We start from the raw sequence: 20,092 nt of genomic DNA, 5'->3' as shown, positions 1-20,092 counted from the left end.
ATTTTGTTTTGCTTTTAGTATTTATGTATCAGTGACAGAAATTTGTTTCTTTTACCTTAGAATTCTTTGGATCTCAAGAAGTTTTATGTATGCTAATTATAGAGCCCTTAGTAGTCACATTCATTACCTTTGAATTCCTTAGCATCTCAAGAAGCTAGAGAATTCTTTGTTTGTTGCTATGAACTGGAATAAACCAGGTTTTTCCATTGGTGTATGTTAACCGATTTTAGGTTTAAGGTGTAAGCTACCAAGGTAGCACCGTCTATATCACATTGCCTAAGAGGTAACAATGGGGGTGCTTAATGGTAATGTTTGGTGTAGATCTATATGGTGTTTGTTGTTTTGGTTTGAAGTAGTTTAATTGATTTTAAATATATAGGGTTTCATAATTCTGGTTCGCCTAGTTTATATACGTAGAAATACATGTCCATTTTTTCAGACATGTTATCTTTTGAGGATTGCTAAATACATGAGCTTGCCAGGCTGGTTGTAGAAATATAGAAAACAAAATCGATCCCTATCATCGGTTAGTAAAAACCACAAGCGAAAAAACCAAAAGCGTAACAAAATTCTAAAGTGTTGTCAAACTGGATCTAACAAGCTACACAATTGAGATTACAAACTGGATTGCCTTTCCAACCACTTGAAAAGGTGAAAGTGAACCAATGGTCTCATAAAATATTGTGGTTTTCATCAATTTGCCCCTCAATTTACACACCCAAATGCTTAATTTTGTCAGATTCATTCCCCATCTAAATCACTCAATCCCTAGGTGTTAATCTCCGTCTAAATCACTGACTCAATCTGCATAAAAAAAAAGTTCCTTGCTTTCTAATTTGAAATATATGAAAAGCTGAAATTTGAACGTTAAAACATAATTTGTATTTTTGAGACAAAAATGCGGAGCATCTTTTCACAAACACTTGAACTTACAAACACTTGAGCTTTTGCTGTGACTAATATTTTTGTATACAAAAAACAAAGAAAGAAATATACTAACACCCAAATTTTCCATGACGAAAATTGGACAAATTAGTTAAACTTTTTTTTTTTTTTTGATACCCAGAACAGGGAGTACAAAACGATATTAAGAGTTCATATACAAAGCTGGATTCAACCAGCGCTGGTTAAAAGGCACTAGAGTTGCCCACTTAGCTACAGTACTTATATAATTAACTAGCAAAGGGGGCACTAAGATCACTTTGTAAACCACCTTGAACAAGAAAGTTAAGATCAGCAAGTTTAGTGTCCTGCCAATCAGAAACTCTCTTGTTGTTGAGGGTTCTAACAAGTCCTCCACAATCACTTATAGACAAAACTCGTTGGTGAGGGTTCTAACAAGTCCTCCACAATCACTTATAAACAAAACTCGTTGGAAGTAATGAGCAGTTGCAGTGAGGCTAGCTTCCACCACAGCTTCCAGTAAGCACCCTGTTGCAGTCCTAGCTGTACTACTATTAACACCAACAAACACACCAACTCCCTGTGGATTGATTGCTTCATATGCATAGGCTCTTTGCTTCTTCTTCTTATTTCTGCTACCAGCTACCTTGATGATTAATTGCCATGGTCCTGCTGCAGATTGGGGTTCAACAGCTGGTCTTCTTGAGGTCCCAGATTGGCAAGACTGTTCTGTGAATGCTTCCTTGTACCTGCAAGATAGAGATATTAGCATAATCAGATGCATGAATGGCAAGTGAAGACCCATGCCAGCAGGCTCTAGCAAAAGGGCAAAGAAGAAAGAGGTGTGTAGAAGCTTCATCCTCCTCATGACAGAGAGGACAGGTAGGATCTAAAGAAATACCCCTCTGTTTAAGACTTAGGAAAGTAGGCAATGAATTGTGCAGTAATTTCCATATAAAGTGATTAATTTTGAGGGGTACTTTCACTTTCGAAATCTTAGACCAGATTTTTGGGTTCAGCTGGGTTTGCCAAGCCAGGTTTCCACTTCCTTTATTAAGGAGTTCATAAGCAGTTCTAACCTGGTAATCCCCATTGATGGAATGTTTCCAAAGGATTTTGTCTTGTACAGAATTTGTTTTAGGGAGGAGAGTTTGCAAAATGTCCCTTGCTTGTGAAGGTGGATAAAGGCTTCTAACTAAATCAGCTTTCCAAGAGGATTTGCCATGATCAATGAGGTCCCCTACTGTTCCTGTGGGTAATCTAGGATCACTCAAATTCAGATCAGGACATTGGAACCAAAATTTATGGTTCAGAGGAATACTAAAACCACTCCCAATCCACCATCTACCTTCCTTTAAGGTTGGGGCATCATGGTTGATGATATTTTTCCAATACCAAGAGTGGTGGGATTTGGGAACACAATCTTGAATAGAACAGTTAGGAAAATACTTAAGATTTGTAAGTTTGGGCCAGGAGTGATTGCGGATTGTGGTTGATTTTCCAAAACTGTTTAGCTAGCATTGCTTGATTCATGGTTTTGAATTTCTTCAAACCAATCCCTCCATCTCCTTTTGATTGACAAACAGACTCCCAACCAATTAGATGCAACTTTCTTTCTCCCTGTTCATGCCCCCACCAAAAAGACCTAACAATTGAGTCCATTTTGTTGCATATGGTGTCAGGGACCTTGAAGCAAGCAAAAGTATACAAGGGAAGTGCTTGTAAAACAGAGGATATAAGAGTAGATCTTCCAGCTTGGGATAGCAACCTGATTTTCCATCCTTGAAGTCTAGATTGAAGTTTGTCAACTAAGAACTGAAAATCAGCACATCTATTGCCTCTTAATTTGAAATCCATTCCTCAGTATTTAGAGAGGTTCTGGACAAGATTTACTTGAAGTGTTTGAGCAAGTGCAGATTGATCATCAGGATGCATATTAGGAGAACAAAAAAGATCAGACTTGTTAAGATTAAGTTTCTGCCCAGAGTTTGCACAGTACCAATCCAGGATCAGTATGATGTTTTCAATGGATTTGGCATCCTTTCTGAAGAAGAGAAGAGAATCATCAGCCAAAAGAAGATGTGTGAATGAGGGACCATTTCTTCCTACTCTTAACACCATGAACCTGCTTGAGGTTTTCAGCTTGTATTACGGATAAGGATAAGATGTTTGCACAAAACAGAAAGAGGTAGGGAGATAAAGGATCCCCCCTGCCTTAACCCTTGGGATGGTTTAAAGGATGATGTCAAATTCCCATTCACCAGAAGGGTGTGTAGCTAACAGAAGAACACATTCCATAATCCACCTAACCCAGTTGTCCCCAAACTTTATAACTGTCAAAACAGCTCTAAGAAAGTTCCAATTTACCCTGTCATAGGCTTTACTCATGTCAATCTTGAGCATAACAAAGCTAGTTTTCCTACCTTTCTTCTTCCTTAAAACATCCAAGATCTCATGAGTAATAAGTATATTATCAGATATGTTTCTGCCTTCGATAAAGGCATTCTGAAAAGGAGTGATGAGGCTATCCATAAGGGGGTTTCAGCCTATTGACAAGAATCTTAGAAATGATTTTATAAATTACATTGCAAAGGCTGATAGGTCTAAAATGTGTTACCTCATCAGGAAAGGGGATTTTAGGGATGAGGGTAATAAAGGTATGATTGAGAGGAGTGAAAAGTGAACCTGAATGGAAGAAAGCCAAAGCAGTATTAATGACATCAGTTTTAACAATGCCCCAAAAATCTTGATACAAGAAGGCAGGCAAGCCATCTGGTCCAGGGGCTTTGTGGGAGCCTAATTGAAACACAATGTCCTCAATCTCAGAGGGGATTTTAGTTAAACTCGTATTAATCAGAGTGAAAATGATGTTTTTACAATCGATAAGAAAAAAGAAATTGATAGTTTTATTAAAACTTTAAAACACTCTAAAGCAAGCGGAGGGAGCCACCTGCCCAATTCTAACTTGGACTAATCTCGACCTATGTTCCTTGCACCGAATTGATGGATCTTTGCATGGATTCTATGGTACTGGTTGTTCCTCTTCTTGGCTTTTCTGAATAGATTTTGAATTGATTTTGGTTATTATTTTCTTGGAAAGGGGTTGATCTCTTCTAGTACATACTCGTGTTTTTCTCACTTTATGTCACACTATAAATAAATATGTTCCAAGATCATGGTCGTTGCCATTGAGGCTCTCTTGCTCACCATAACCAGCAATCCCACTTGTGTTCAATTCTAAGGCTGTTTTCCATCCATGCCTTCTTGTTTGAAAACAAGATAATGATAAACCAATGCCATGTCACAAAGGCCTTGATATTATAGCTAGATTCTAAAAGGTGAAGAAAACCAATCTAGATATAGATTTAAGAAATTCACAACACTCGAGCCAATCTGCTTTAACTCAAATTACACTTTTTCCTGCCACAAGATGAGCTGAGGACCCACTATATGCATATATAACTTACTAAGAAAAAAAATTACATCATTTAAATATAATAAAGGAAATGCTTGAATGTCACATCGATTCATAACCATATAGTGTTTTACAATGCACACAAAAAGCAAGAACCAAATCATGAATGCAAAGAGAAAAAGCTCATCAATTAGAAACATAAATTGGTGCTATTGTTTTAAAAAATTTGAAGAGAGATGCACACAAGACCCTCCTAGTTCATTGAAATTCTAGTTTGGTGATTTCCCAAAACTATACCAATCCACACTTCAGTTTCCATATATTTGTAAAATCAATCAATTGATCCATATTCTCTTGTGACATGTACATGAAAATCCCAAAACTGACTGACCTCATATTACAAGTGTTTCCGAACATCTTTTGCTCAAAATACCCATTAAAGCACTAGGTGCCACCAATCATCACTTTAGTTGCTACAAGCCTACAAGATAAATTCCCCAAAATGCAGCTCCAAAGTAAAGACTTTCAGCATTGCCTCCACATAATATTTCTGGAACTCCTGGCAGTTAATTGGGTTATACATAAATTTATGTGCAAAGGATCAAAAGAGATGAATGACCCATATTAATAACATTTGAAAAGACAAACTAGTAAAGATCATATGAAAGATGATGAGAAAATTGATAATTTATAAGGTCCAGTTACACTATCCATGTCATCTAAAGAAACATTACAAAAAATTTGAGAGCTATTTTAGATGCAGTGGATAACACAATAACCTAAAATCCCAATTATAATGCGTGCGTTGCTCACAACTTCTATTGCACAATCAAATGCAAATTCCTAGGGTGTACTTTTGGTTTGCTTTTAAAGTGAACACAAATGCATATGTACTAGGTAGCCTTAAGCACCATCTCAATCGTAAGAACATCTGAGCCATATTGATTTAAACAATGCCTAGGAATTAGAACAGGATAATATAAAGCCAAAAGAATACCAGTGTACAAAGCTTTTAACTTCAAAGCCCCCCCCCCCCCCCCCCCCAACCACCAAAAAAAAAAAAAGTCCCCCTAAATAGTAATTAGAACAGGATTATTCAAGAAAATTTTTTGATCAAACCAGACAAGTAGTTTTAAACATATCTTCAAATGAATTGGTTTAGAAGCATACTTATTAAAATAATTTTTAAAGAAGATACTCAAGGATCAATTAAGCAAGATATGTAATAGATGTTTCACTCATCCAATAATATCACTCAATAGATGAAAGACTTTGGATTTTTTTTTTTTTGAAAGACTTTGGATATATTTGCTCACATATAATTCTACAAATGACTAGGTATACCTTTGTTAATCTTTGGACTAATTTTCACATCCATCTAAAAACTATCATTGTTCCTTAGCAGCAAGACTTGTTTGAGCTTCCAGAACCTCGCAATAAATAATCTAAATACCAAAGTTGCATTAAAAAGAGAAATGTAGGGAGTTGATATGATGCTCATAATAAAAAGAAGATACATTTTTTTTAATTATTTTTTTTAATAAGTAAAAAGAGAAAAGAAAAAAAAGATACCATTAATGTGTGTCAAATATATATTTATTTACATACACCCATATCCAGTGAGTCTTGTACCCACTATCTCAATCTCCACCTTTAATTTTCAAAGATATTTAGTTTATTTATTTATTTATAAGTAATCGAAATTTTATTGCAAATGAAAGGAATTACACTATGTTCACAATGATGAGCATAAAGCACCTTGAAGAAGTACAGGCAAATCATATAGAAGATCTAAGAGAAAATTGAAAATAAAAAATGGAAGTACAATTAGTAAACCCCATGCTTGAGATCATTCAAACGAAGTGTGAAGTAGCAAGGAATTCAATTTCTCAATAGATCTCGTGCCCTCCTTAAAAATATGGTTGTTACGCTCTTTCCAAACTAACCACATCGCGGATGCCGGCACCAAGTTCCGTACATTCAAAGATTACTTTGACATAATATAAAATTTTTATAATAAAAAATAATATATAAACAACTACACGGTTCATGACATCACATTGAATGATGGGGGCAAATACAGACCCATTCAACCAATGCACTTGGATAATCTCATAAAACTGCCCTATTTTCCCCTAAATACTGACGCAAGAAATTTCCCCATCATATGAGTTTCTAATTATGAAATATCTAATGGAGCTAAATCATTATCTTTTAATCTTCATACACGACTCATATAATACATATATAGAACTGTATGAAACGTCCAACAATAATTTTATTAAACAAATTCTCTATAGGTTTTACACCATCATATAGACATATCATGAAAAGAGAGAGATCCACACCTCTAATATATGATCATGTGCTATACTTCCAAGAAACAACTGAAAAGTACATCAGGTGGTTTCAATGCAATGTCCACTTCCCATGTGTTTGTTGCATCCCTACAAATAGAAGAAAGGTAAGCACTAAGACTTGGGACTTTAGAAGCTAGCATTAACAGTTATTCCTTCATGCACTACTTTGTTTCTATGTATTAAAATAGCCCAAAGACTAAGAGTGCTGGCAAAGATGACAGTGAAGTGATTGCATTGGTCTTGTGATTGATACACTCTTTCCAACCAAGATGAAACTTAGTTTGACTTGACTTTGGCTCTAGGACCTAAGTTCTAATGGTGATTGGTGATGTGAACCACATTGCACAAGCTAAGTCATAGGCAATATCATCTTCCATAGGGCAGCCCACATCTGAGAACTATATCTCTGAATTATGCTCCTTCCATCTAAGTATTCATTAAGGAGAAGCCAATAAGCTCTTTTGATCGTAAAGAGACATGACTGATCATGGGGCCAAATCAGTTTCCCTATACTTCCAAATCAGTTATAATATTGTATTCCGATGGCAACATCACTTGAAACTACTTTAATAATTTTGTTTGAGATTTAGAGAATGGTCTATTAGAAGCGAACAGAGGAACCTAAAAGATAGAAATATACTTTTTAAGCAGGAAAATGAACTTAAGGGATGAAGAAATTTTATCAACAAGTACCGTTGCGATCCCAACAATGATGAAGTTGTGGCCCTGTCCATCCTCATTAATTCAAACATTCCTAATTAACAAAAAAAGTAACAAGTATATAAAAACACATGACTTTATATAATGTTTCTAAAAATAACTCCTTAACCAATCATATATAAATAATATTCTTCCACAGATCCAAACCAAAGGTTTTTGATAGCACATATTAAATGATCACTCAAGAATCTGAGGGGTGAACGGATACTCTAGTAGTTCCAACACCTCTTACGATGTCTAGTATTGGGTTTCCAACCCCTTCCCCAATTTACCTAGGGAAAAAAAAAAAACCTTAAATATTGTGATCAGGAAACATGTTCTAAAACAAATTAAAGCAAATCAAATAAACTAAATAAATGAATAAGCCAATCTAAGACTCCTTATCCTAATTAAACACTCCTTATTGGTTATGTTACCTAAGTAGTCTTATGTATAGACTCCAAAATCCCAATTCTTCTCAACTGTAAATACCTTACTTTGGCAGCCCATTCCAAATTTGCAGTGTTTAGAACCTCAAAAATATTGTTTAGCTATTTGAATAGTCTTATGACAACTTTATGCCAAACTCTTTTCAAGTGTAAATCACTTGGTATTAAACAAAACCAAAATCTCAACAAACACCTATTTGTTTTTTATCAACAAAACAAACCAAAGATCGTCATTTTGATTAACAATCAACTCATTATCTTAATATGTGATCCAAAAATTTTATTTAATTTTTAGAACATTAAGAGCAAGGTGCACTTTCAAAAATGCCTTTCCAAAAGTATTTAACTGAATTACCTACCTTTTTAACTGTAGAGAGTACCTCTTGATTACCTTGACATAGGATCTAGTCCTTTAATGACTACTCCACATTCCTAGACAAAAAGACCCAAATAAAGATTTGAAATAGTTAATTTGTATAAAAACTATTTAAATCACTAAATCTTAAGTGATAGCAAATTAAAAAAAATTAGAACATGCCATAGTAGAGGAGTCTACTCTTTACCTCCCATCTTAGCTCTTGAAGCTGAATCTTGGCATCAAAAAGAAAAAGAAAAAAAGATTATGTATTTTTTAAGTAATTGAATGCAAGGGGAAATTGGTTTAAGATTTTTCAAAGAAAAAAAGAAAGTTCAATACCACCGAACTATTATGAAAATGTTGGAATTTAACTCATTGACCTTGTACCATCCCCCCATCCAAGAATATTCACCAAAATATGGATCACTAAAATAGGAGATCCACAAAATTAAATTTCCATGGTCTTACCTCAGAGGTTTTTGAATTCCTGCAAACACTTCAAGCCTAAAAAGTAAAAAGGAGCAACAAAGTTAAACCTTTAGACTAATTGGACCTTTCAACATTTTACCACACTAACCATTACATGATTTAGCTTGGCTGGATAGATCTAAAGCATTTTCATATTTGAGAGTTGAACTTGAAAAACCTGAATCTGTTTTACAGTAAATTTAATATCTTAACAATAAGCAAAAAGAAAATATACAAATTGAACCCCAATTAGGGGAAAAAAAAGGATAGGATTGCATAGAGCATTGCATATTTCTTACATTTTCCATCCAAATCTAGATGTTCTCAATAGTTAAACCACATTAAAAAAAAAAAAAAAAAAAAAAAAAAAAAAAAGCGTTAAATGGAGAAATGCAATAAAAAAAGCATTAACGTTTGGCTGCAACAGAATTCAGGTTTGAATTCACACTTTCTTTGTAGTTTGTTCTTATTTGGCAATGTAGAAAATAAATAAGTTAAAATGGCCAAGGTCCTCAAGTAATTATTATTATTATTATTATTATTTATGAACAACTGAATTTATTAAAGAAACAAACCATACAAACAGGAAACAACAGTATCTAAAAGATGTAACACCTAACAACAAAAACAGAGCAAGCAGGAAACTAAATAAAAGCTGCAACTAAACTTAAAACCAAAAAAAAAAAAAAAAAATCAAACTAAAACCCTCAATTATGGTAAACTCAATCAAGGCCTTGATGGCTTAATGCCTCCTCAATCGAGACATTGCTGCAGAATACATAAACATTTCTTTCAAGCCAAACATAATAAACCACTGCAGACCTAGCAATTTTTCTTATGGTGTTTTTAGAACTTTTGGCCTTCAATTTATTTTTACCCCCAAGGAACTACTTGGTACCAACCATATATGCCTACGATTATAATAGACACTATGACTTAAATCACAGCCATAGCCTCTTTGAGAAAGGAAGGATACTCAAGGATCCTGAGTCCATAGTTTAGTGCAAAGTTGATTTTTATTTCTCTTGGTAATATGTATGCATTCTTGTTCAGTTGTCACTTACCTCCGAATAAGATAATGAAAAATCTATGTAATATTATTTAGTGAATCAATAAAAGTAAAAAAACTTCTATGAAAATTAACAATATCTAAATTTAAAACCCACAAGAAATGCAAAAGTAATCTAACAAAATTAAATTTCAATTTAAGCAACAGGTTCAATATCCCGAAAAGGAATTTCATCAAATAGCTTGTGTGCTTGGCTTAAATTTCAATTTCAAACAATCAGCAAGCATACTCAGTTATTTAATAAAATGAAGTTTAGAAAATCTTGTAAGAAGAAATTATGCAATAGAAGCAAACAAATCAAATGAATAAAAGAAAACTATTATAATAAATGGAAATTAAATTGCCAGTGGAAATGAATCTTGGACCTACCAATTACTTTAACAGCAATAGCAACATCAACTGCATGCCACCGCGCACCTTTGCCGTGATGGTTACTCAACAGGTATAAAATTCTTTTAGGGTGTAAGGTGCCAGATTTAAGTAGGAGGAACTTCACACACATATACATATCTATCTTGTATTAAAAAAAAAAAAACTGTATTAAAAAAAACTAAATTAAATACTTATAACTAATAAATACAAAGCCTAGCAGCTTGATTTTCCTATAAATACTTGAGCAACAATCCTATGAATGATACAGGCAGGCAAAGATGTGAATCCAATAATGCAACTAAAGCAGGCATACCTTGGCATCGAAGTTGCTTTCAGTTGGAAGCAAAATTCTTTGAAGTTTGATCAAGATGTTCTTGCCTTCTTTGATGGTGGTAACTGATTGAAGTCGGAATCATTGTTGTCAAATGCATGGGCCACTGAAGAGGAACCCAGATCAAACCCATCACTAAATCCCAAATCTTGCCAACCCAAGCCTAATTCGGACCCATTTGTGGTATCTACTGGAAGCACATCAGATGGCAAAGAATGGTGCTCAATGTCATCAAGGACTAGGGGAGAGCAACCATCTATACTAGCATTTGAGTCGAGATATCCAATCCTTGCAAAGGGATAGGCAATTGATGATGAATCCAAATTGTGCACTTCATCAGGAAACGTTGATTCATATCCTTCAAATCCCAAATATGACCCAGCTAAACCTGAGTTTGGTCCGATCAAAGGCCCTGAAACCCCTCCACTGTTTAAAACCCCATGATCTAAATCTGAACCATAAGAAGTGGAGAAAGCCGGCAAAGGTTGTAGCTCAGTGTTATCACAAATCCAGGCCCTCGAAGATGAACCCAGATCATCCAACACGTCACTAGATCCCAAACCTGGGTGAAACATGAGTAAGTTGGTGTCCCTTTGAAGCCCCACATCAGATGGAAATGACTGGTGATCGATGTCATTAGAGACAGAGGAAGACCCACAACCACAGCAGATGCAGTCTACATGGACTCCCAACCATGTAATTTTGGGATCATCAGAATAAGAAGAGACTATGTCACGATACTTCATTTCAACTGTAATCGTAACGTGATTCTGTTCAGATGGATTTGATTTATTCCATCCCCAAAGATCTACAGGACATAAGAAGAGATGCTCAGAAACTTCCCCTATTAAGTCTCGACATAATAAGTCTTTTTGTGAAAAACCATTGGCGGAAACAACAGAAAAAGTTCCTTCCACAATTTCCTCCTCCTCTGCCGATCGAAAAGCAAAACAAACAATTAATTTTTGAAATTCACGGCCAACCACGAATGATATAGAATTTCCAACAATCTGATGGTTCAATTTGAACCACTTCGGAATCTCAATTCTTGGTAGTAAAAGATATGAATACCCAGTAAACGAGGGATCCATGAATATTTCTTGAAACTGCATGCATTTAGCAAATACAAAAAACTGAAATTTAGAGATTCTCGTTATATATATCACTTACATATATAAAGAGAAGGGGAGAGAGCTCACCTGACTCAATATTCTCCACGATGATGGTAGATCCAACGACGTGCAGTCAAATGCGTTCACTACCCTTATAGACTCTGGAAGTCTTGGAATTTCTCGAAGGTTCTTGCAACTATTCATGGTAAGATCCCTTAATGTAGTAAATTCAATAATGCTTCTCGGGATTGTAACAATATTAGAGCCGCCCATACGTAAATCTGTCAATGAGGGGAAGGAATCGGGCTTCGTCAAAATATGTGATTCAATTATATTTCCATCACTGCCACGGACAACTAGCACTTCCAAGTTCGTAAACTTACCAAGCCCACTAATGAGACACCCCAGTGATGAAGGCCATTCTCTAATATTAATATTGCCAAAAGATAAATTTCCCAAGTTTGTTTCTGGATGAATATTGGGAAACTTCTTAAGGCTTACACAGCCATCTAGAGAAAGAGATCCCAACCTAAGGGTGCTGGGCAGAATTTGGAGTTTTTTGCAATCCACGAGATCAATACGCATATTAGGAGATCCAATGGCCTCATGAACCTCAATTAAATTTTCACAATAATTAAGGTCCAATACTCGTAAGTTCGGGGCGCACAAACCAGGTAATTTTTCCAGACTTACGCAACTACGTAGATAAAAAAATGTAAGAGATTTCAATCTAAGGCTGCTACAAAGAGTTGGAAGTTTTTTGCATCCCTCGAGATTCCAACGTTTAAGCTTATCAAGAGATCCAATGGCCTCATGAATCTCAATTAAATTTTCACAACAACTAAGGTCCAATGACTGTAAGTTTGGGGCACACAAGTCAGGTAATATTCTAATGGATAAACACTTGCTCAAATTGATACTTGTCAAATTGTTGAAAAGGAACCCCTGCAAGAGAAAAAAAAAAAAAAAAACAAAAATTGTTATTCAACAAAATTTTAGAAATAACATTTAAAGGAATCAAAATTCATCAATACTAATACTCATACCTGCTTGAATAGCTTCTCCAATCTAATGCAACTATGCGACATCTTGAGTACAACAAGTTTTTGAGGACAAAAATTGGATGGCAAGGAAAAAGGATATGGTTCCCATTCAAGTACCTTTAATCCATTGGGGAGACTTTTGAGTTCTTCAGAAATGAGTACATTACTAACCATAAGAAATTGGAGATTTTCCATCTTTTTGAAAGCTTTAGCATGTAGTTGCACTGTTATTGAATCACGCGAATGCAACATTATACCTCGAATTTTGTTTGATCCCTGATTGGATAAAGAATTTAGTGTAACATATAACACAATAAAATTTGCCAAAACTATAATAATCATGAAATTTTAAGCAAAAATTATACTGTTAAATTTATATTTTCTATAATGTTAAAAAGAAAAAATATCAAAGGAAAAAAACTTATTACTTCTACCTGATGAAAAAAGATGTTAAAATCTAAAGAAAAATAAGTTATACCTTACTTCCAGTAAGTACTTCAAGAGCATCCTCATAATGCCATAACCTACAACGTTCTTTCAGATTTTTTGGTGATTTTTGCCGAACAATTTCCCTACCCATTTGTTGTACCAAGTCATGCATCCCCAATATGTCATCGGAATCAATAGTTATGAGACATTTATTAACAAGGTTTGGAATACCAGATGTTGGATATAAATTGCAAGCATCTAATATATTTATAACATTATCCTCGTCCCTTCCCTTGAAGAAACATGCAATATCGAGGAAAATATCCTTTTCTGTTTCTTCCAATCCATCATAACTTACTTTAAGTATTTTATGAATATCTCCTTTAGGAATTTTTCTATATTGCTGTACTGCACTTTTCCATTCAGATGTTGTTTTTCCATACAAATCAGAACCTATTATTGTTAAAGCTAATGGCAGGCCTTTGGCATATTGGAGGACTTGGTTTGCAAGTTCAAAATAATCTTCCTCAAGTTTATTTCCTTGAAAGGCATGTCGAGTAAAAAGTTCAAGAGCTTCTTGTTTGTCCAATTCCTTCACCTCATAAATTGTACAATCTTTTCCAAGAGTAGATAGGAAGTGTGCATCTCTTGTTGTTATAAGGACTCTACTTCTTGAAACAAAACAATCAAAATTTCCAAACAAATTTTCAATTTGATTTGATTTATCCACATCATCAAGAATTAAAAGAACCCTTTTACTTTGAAGCCTTTCCCTTATCATATTGGTTCCATGGGCTACACTCTCCACCTCCAAATGTTTGCCCCTTAAGATACTAGAAAGGAGTTTCTCTTGTAATTTGATTATGCCATCATTTGTTCCAGACTTTTCTCTAACACTCTCTAGAAAACAACTTCCTTCAAAATGCTCAACAATTCCGTTATAAACAGCTTTTGCAATAGTTGTCTTACCTATTCCCCCAAGACCAAGAATCCCTACCATCCGAACATCATTTACCTTAATATCTAAAAGCGATTCTATGGCCATGGCTCGGGAATTTACTCCAACAGGGTATTTAGCAACAAATAACTGTCTGCCACTTAATTTGGTATACATATGTCCAATAATATGTTCGATGAATTTATATTCAGGGTTGCTGCCAATCACAAAACATATGAGACATTAAATGAGTTGGACTAGTTGAAATTATGAATAAGAAAAAAAAAGAATCAAGATGTCTAGTTTTATGCATTAAAACCTACACTTGACACATTATCAATTAAATTAAAGGATATAATTCAAGGATTTGAGAAGCATCATTAATATTAGTTATTTTGGGGGAAAAAGATTGTGGATTACCATACTTGACCAAAATAATCAAAAGAAATTGGAATTATAAAAATAAATAAAAAATAAAAAATTAGCGGGAGAAACTATAACATTTATAAGTCTTTGAAACGTACATATATTGTGTGTTTCTTTGCCAAACTAAAACGACATTCTTTATTTTATTCAAAACTATGATTTTGATTCATTCTTTTTTTTTTTCAAGTAAGAAATTCTTTTAGGCTTTTGGCAAGCAGCTACACGGAAATTTCACCTAAGGTGAGGTAACAATCCTATTGAAAACTCATTTATAATACTTTGAACGAAATGATTAAGAAAATTAGATAAATGTTTTTGAAAGGATTGAGTCAATGAGCCTTGATTCAAACAACACTTCCTCTTCTCACAAGTATGGGTGAGAGATGAGGTCACGAGATTAAAGCTCATCGAATGCATTTGCAACTTACCAAGAGGGGGAGAAAAATTCTCAAATATGTTCGCCTAACTGCCTTAGTAATTGAAGAGATAATCATAATAGATTTTTTTCTTTTCATATTTGGCATTTGTAGTTATTTAAGAAAACCATTGGAGGTCTAAAAGTCAGAAAAGCACGTAACATTAGTTATTAGATACATACCCATTCTCATAATGCCATCCAGATAAACTAGCCGCTTCATTTAGAGCTGCCCTCCACCTTTGCACCTTCTCTATGTTATTCTTGAATTTGTTTTCTTGTTGAGCTAGTGCAGCTTCAAAATTACCTTTTTGTTTACGTATTTCAGATGGATCCACTTTGTAAAAAACAGGTAGAACCAATTGTCCATTTTGCTTGCAATTAAGAATCTCGACAAGTTCATCCAAGCACCAAGCCGAAAATGCGTAGTTTTGAGAGAATATAATAATTGAACTCCTTGACGATTTAATAGCTTTGAGAAGTTCCTCTGAAATTTGTTCTCCTCTTTGGAGGTTATCATCAATGAAGGTCTTGAAACCGTTGTCACACAAAGCACTATATAAATAGCCAGTAAAACCATTGCGAGTATCTTCACCTCTAAAGCTCAAGAAGACATCGTGGTCCCATCGGTGAGTGGAAGAAGAAAAGGAGCCTCCTTGATGGATTGGGGGAGCCATTAGAGTCGACAAGTAGAAGATTGCGAAGATGAAAGATGTGACGAAATGAGAATTACAAGAGATGAGGAGTATAAAGCTCCAAGTTTTTGGACAGAGCGAAACTTGATTGGAAATGAAGATAAAAGAAACAAACAACAAACCCAGTAAACCAGATCAAAGAAACAAATAACAAACCCGAAATATAAAACCAAACAGACTAGATCCAAGCCAAGAGATTGGTAGCACTGGAGAGTGAACTAGGTAAGGGATGAGTGAAGAGAGAAAGGGGACAGAGTGGCTGAGAAGAGAAGAGAGTATCTCAAAGAGGAGAGAGAGGAAAAACGTTTGTGGGGATAGCGGCTGAATGAGAAAGAGATGCAAGGGTTTAGATGTTTTGTTTAGATTTAAACACAAAACGACGTAGTTTTGATAAAGGAGCTTTTAAAAAAATGATAAAAAGCTGATAAGAAGATTCGAACTTGAACAGGAATTTTGAAAACACGCGCGTTAACCACTTAAGGCAAACTAAATGGATTTTGCCTATAATAATATATAACCGTCGGTTTCAGTTGGTTCAGTATTATCTTCACTAAAACGGAGACCGAACCAATCAATTTCGGTTTTTTTTAATTTTAAACCGAACCCCAACAAAACTGAAAATTTGAACTCAGTTTGGGCGGTTTCAGTCATTCTATTCACTTTGTCCGTTTTCTTTTCAGTCCTAGTTGGGAAGTCCAGTGAATATAAAAAAAATAAAGTGTGTTTGGCAAAACTTATTTATTTTAATTTATTTTATTATTTAGTTTATTTTTATTAATATTTTATTTCAACTAACTTTTATTTTTATATACAATAATTTTAGTAAAAAAAATTTAGTTTTAGTAAAATAAGTAGACCATTTTTTTACGATACGCATTTGACTAAGTCTTCACTTGTAAACTCATTTGTCTTTACTAACACAAAACGACGTAGTTTTGATAAGGGAGGTTTGAAAAAAAAATGATAAAGGGCTGATCGAAAGATTCGAACCTGGGAAAAGAATTTAGAAAATGCGCGTGTTAACCACTACGTCAAGATAGATATGAACAGCTTTCCTAGCCTCTAATAATATATATATAGATAGTAATATATTATCTATATATATAAAACCAAAACTTTTGAAACTCTCACAATTTTTCACGTCAGCATTAATTAATTAAATAATAATTAAATATTTTAATTAATTAATATAATAATTACAATATTTTAATTAATTAATATAATAATTACAAAATACAATAATTATTCAGCATTCCCCCACCAAATACACCCGATACTTCTTAAAAAAACAAAAAAAAACAAAATCTCTCTCATTTGTCACCCTAAACTCTCCTTCCCCCTAACTTAAATATCACCCTTTCCTTCACCCAAAATCAAAACCCAAAACCCAGTTCCTCCCACCACCGTCGCCAACATAGATCACCGCCACCGCATTGATTTCTCTCTGCATCTCCATTGTCTGTTTTCTAACATCTGCGTTCATAGTGGTTTTTTTTTTTCCTAGGGTTTTGATTTGGAAAACCGGTTTTGCTGTTGATTCACCACCAATCTCCTCTTTCACAGGTAACGTCTTTTCTCTTTTTTCTCTCTTTAGAGCACCGGGCATTCAGGTTTTTCTCTCTCAATCTTTGGGTTTTCAGTTTTGGTAGATATTTGGATTCCAATTGGTTCTTAATTTTTCCACTCCTACATAGAATTTTGATTTTTAGGTTTTTGAATGTTTTCGTAGATATTTAGATTCCAGTTGGTTCTTAATTTTTCCACTCCTACTTAGAATTTCGATTTTAGGTTTTTGAATTTCTTGATTTTGGCTAATTAGAGAATGTTCCGTGACAACATAGCTAATAAGAATGCTTTTAAATTTTCTCAGTCTTTGCAAGTACCTCAGTGCTGGTGATTGTAAGGGAAAACTTCATATCTATTACCTACAAACTTCTGATTATTCATGCTTTCAGGTAATGCATTCACCTACATGCAGTTTTGAAATATTCCTTTCAAGATATGCTTTCTGACAAGCGTTTAGGTCCTATGCATCTTAGAATATTAAAATTTTGGAAATTTTGGTAGGGTGCTCATGACTCAAGTAAAAAGGAGGCTAATTCTGAAGAAGCCACAGATAGACAGTCCTTCCTTGCATCAGGGGGCCGCTATTGAATGATCCATCTTCATGATGTCAGTAGGTTTGCTACTTTCCTTTTTTTTTTTGTTAATCTCTGCCCACTCACTAGAGTTTCTGTACTGCTGTTTATCTCTGGGAGTTGTGGACTTCTTTTATTGTAATTTTGGATGGTTCTTGCTTCATTTTGAACGAAATTTCCTGAATTTGCTGCAATCCTTGATGGATATTGCTTAATGAAAAGTTATCTGTCTCATATATGTGACTTCCAACTTTTTTTTTAGTCTAAGTTTTATATCAAGGTTAGCAATCTGACACTGACCCAAAAAACAAATGAAATAAATATGACTCTAGGCTTACTTTGTCTTGAAGATTTTCTGTTTTTTTTTTTTTTTTTTTTTTTTTTTTTTTTTTTAAAGTGTATACGATATATGCTTACATTAATGATTTTTTTTTCCCATATAGCAGGTAATTTGTTTGTGTATTTTGAAGACATTTTAATGGGTAATATAATATTTTTGTCTTGGTTTGTGTCAAATTGTAATTTATAAGTCTTAATTTTATGTTTTCAGTTAGGCTGTAGCTGTTACTTTGCAAATAGCTTTTGTTTGCAGCATATATTTTTTGAAATTTATACATATATTTTTAGGACTTGAACTTTCTACCAAGAAGACATATGCTAGGCACATGGAACTTTTCTTCCTTCTAATTTCAATTGGGTATTTGTTCTTGTGCTCCTTATTTTGAATTATGGCAGGGCAATTGATGTTTGTCTGGATTTTTGCTGCCTAGAATGTTACTTTTATGTGGATGAAATATCTTAAAGTGCATATTGGATTTTCATTATTGGATATTTTGTTGCTCTTATTACTGCAAGGCTGAATAGAGTCTTCCTTGATTGCCTATACAAACATAGATGATTTTGAAAGAATTGGAAACGACATTTATTTTTTGGCTTTGGAATATATTTTTGATTGCAGGGAAAATGTCATATCTCAATTGGGAGAGGTTGAAGAAGAATAGGGTCAAAGCCGAAGTTCGACATGGAGAGATTATCTCTTTTGGTAAGAATATCATTCCATATTTTTATATATGATAAATGTTACTGATGTGTTAGATATTTACTTAAAAAAAAAAAAAAAGGCTTTGGGAGAGGTGGGTTAGGCTATTTCAAGACTCAAACTTGGAACACATTGCTTGAGGCAGACATAACTTGCCATTACAATGTCTTTTATTTTAATTTTCTCTATAATCTGTAGGATTGGTCTTTGATTTTGTAGGTTCCTTGAACAAATTGAATTTGAGGAATTGTTACCCTTAAAACATGTATTCTAATGCTTTCAAGTGATCATGTTTGACTACCTACATAGTTATTAACCATTTTGTCTCCTTCAACTTATAACTTGCATTTGAGTTTGCATTTGTTTACAAAGAAGTTATTGTGTCTACATCGATGCCAAATGGTGCAGTTTTAATAAGAAAAGAATGTATATTCTTGATTATGTGTTATTCAGTTTAATGGTATTTTGTTGTATATTTGCTTCTCATAGTGCTTATTAAAGGTGGCTGTATTGGATATTGCATGATAGTGGTAATGTTTTTTTAGAGACTTTTAATTATTGATTTTGTCCTTTTCAATGTTGGGCTTTTCTGGGTTTTGCAAATGTCTTGATTTTAATTATATGGAGTAGCAAGTATGGTTAAGCTGTATATAGGTAAATCATTCCAAATTTTTGCAACATTCCCTATTATAATGTTTTGAAGATAAAATGTTAAGGATAGTCTTTTTTTTTAAAAAAAAAAATTATGTAGAGGGTTGTAATATTATGTATATGAAGCAAGTTTAGGGGTGATATTGTCAAATTTACATCTTGAGAACTTCGAAATCTTTGTGAACATATAATTTTTTTGTTCTGCCTCCTATCGATGGCTGTGGCATGTTCCTTTTGATTTTAGGGTAAGGTTTCTACAGATTTCTTAGAGTAATGCAGGATGGAAGTTGTCTAATATTAGCTTTTGAGTAAAATTTGATGGCCAAAATTGCACCATTTAGCTTTTGAGCAATTTTGCCATTGTTAGTTGCAACATATAGCTTTTTAAGTGAATACGTGTAAATTTGTTCAAATGTTAATTTTTATGCTTTACAGAGCTTGGAGGAGTACTTAAATTTGATTCTAGATGATGCTAGAAAAGTCAACATCAAGAGGAAGAGAAAAAAACTTTACATGGGTTCATTTTCTCATTTTCCTTTACTTTTAATCTCTTAAATGTGCATACCTTAAATGTGCATACTCTAAATGTCGTACATCTATTTTGTTATGGGTCAATTACATAAAAAAAAAAAAAAAAAATGTAAAGAGTAGATTCTTCTTAAGAGATGCAACACAACAACCACCTCTCTCTCTCTCTCTCTCTCTCACTCTCAATAGTGGAAAGTGATGATTTCAGCAATTGTGTGAATTGGCATTATGTTTCTTTTCAATCCCATTGAGGTC

The 20,092-nt window shown here is 34.0% G+C and overlaps 1 protein-coding gene and 1 long non-coding RNA gene across 11 annotated transcripts; one reads left to right on the top strand and one right to left on the bottom strand.

The window, feature by feature from the left end:
* Positions 1-864: 864 nt before the first annotated feature.
* On the bottom strand, positions 865-15,791 carry LOC126691804 (TMV resistance protein N-like). 9 transcript variants are annotated; one of them, XM_050386970.1, is made up of 12 exons: positions 14,970-15,791; positions 13,058-14,162; positions 12,583-12,855; positions 11,624-12,481; positions 10,407-11,530; positions 10,091-10,235; positions 8,653-8,688; positions 8,390-8,410; positions 8,186-8,258; positions 6,667-6,765; positions 5,663-5,763; positions 4,835-4,877 (listed from the first exon to the last, which is right to left on the bottom strand). In XM_050386970.1, exons 1-5 carry the CDS (start codon positions 15,461-15,463, stop codon positions 10,457-10,459), a joined length of 3,804 nt encoding a protein of 1,267 aa, XP_050242927.1. In that variant the 5' UTR covers positions 15,464-15,791; the 3' UTR covers positions 4,835-4,877; positions 5,663-5,763; positions 6,667-6,765; positions 8,186-8,258; positions 8,390-8,410; positions 8,653-8,688; positions 10,091-10,235; positions 10,407-10,456. The 9 variants fall into 9 exon arrangements, 8 of the variants coding, with proteins under 8 accessions (XP_050242927.1, XP_050242926.1, XP_050242929.1 ...); XM_050386969.1 differs by having other exon boundaries at positions 10,091-10,231; XM_050386972.1 differs by lacking the exon at positions 10,091-10,235 and having other exon boundaries at positions 8,390-8,416; positions 8,524-8,688.
* Positions 15,792-16,793: 1,002 nt separating this feature from the next.
* On the top strand, positions 16,794-19,874 carry LOC126691809 (uncharacterized). Of its 2 annotated transcripts, none has more exons than XR_007644839.1 (5): positions 16,794-17,044; positions 17,370-17,436; positions 17,549-17,661; positions 18,578-18,661; positions 19,745-19,874. It is a non-coding gene; the product is annotated as an uncharacterized LOC126691809 (long non-coding RNA). The 2 variants fall into 2 exon arrangements; XR_007644840.1 differs by having other exon boundaries at positions 17,362-17,436.
* Positions 19,875-20,092: the final 218 nt, after the last annotated feature.

This window comes from Quercus robur, chromosome 7 (genome assembly GCF_932294415.1).
Source record: "Quercus robur chromosome 7, dhQueRobu3.1, whole genome shotgun sequence".
In the NCBI taxonomy this organism is placed as follows: Eukaryota; Viridiplantae; Streptophyta; class Magnoliopsida; order Fagales; family Fagaceae; genus Quercus; species Quercus robur.
The sequence above is the reverse complement of the archived record's forward strand: the minus strand, read 5'-3'. Positions and strand labels throughout refer to the sequence as shown.

Bases quoted from the DNA above. Each gene is read 5' to 3' on its own strand.
- LOC126691804 (XM_050386970.1), bottom strand. From the start codon at position 15,463: ATGGCTCCCCCAATCCATCAAGGAGGCTCCTTTTCTTCTTCCACTCAC. The intron at 14,163-14,969 runs GTATGTATCTAA...TGTGATTGGCAG, and splicing joins GGATGGCATTATGAGAATGG to CAACCCTGAATATAAATTCA. The intron at 11,531-11,623 runs GTGAGCTCTCTC...AAATGCATGCAG, and splicing joins CGTGGAGAATATTGAGTCAG to TTTCAAGAAATATTCATGGA.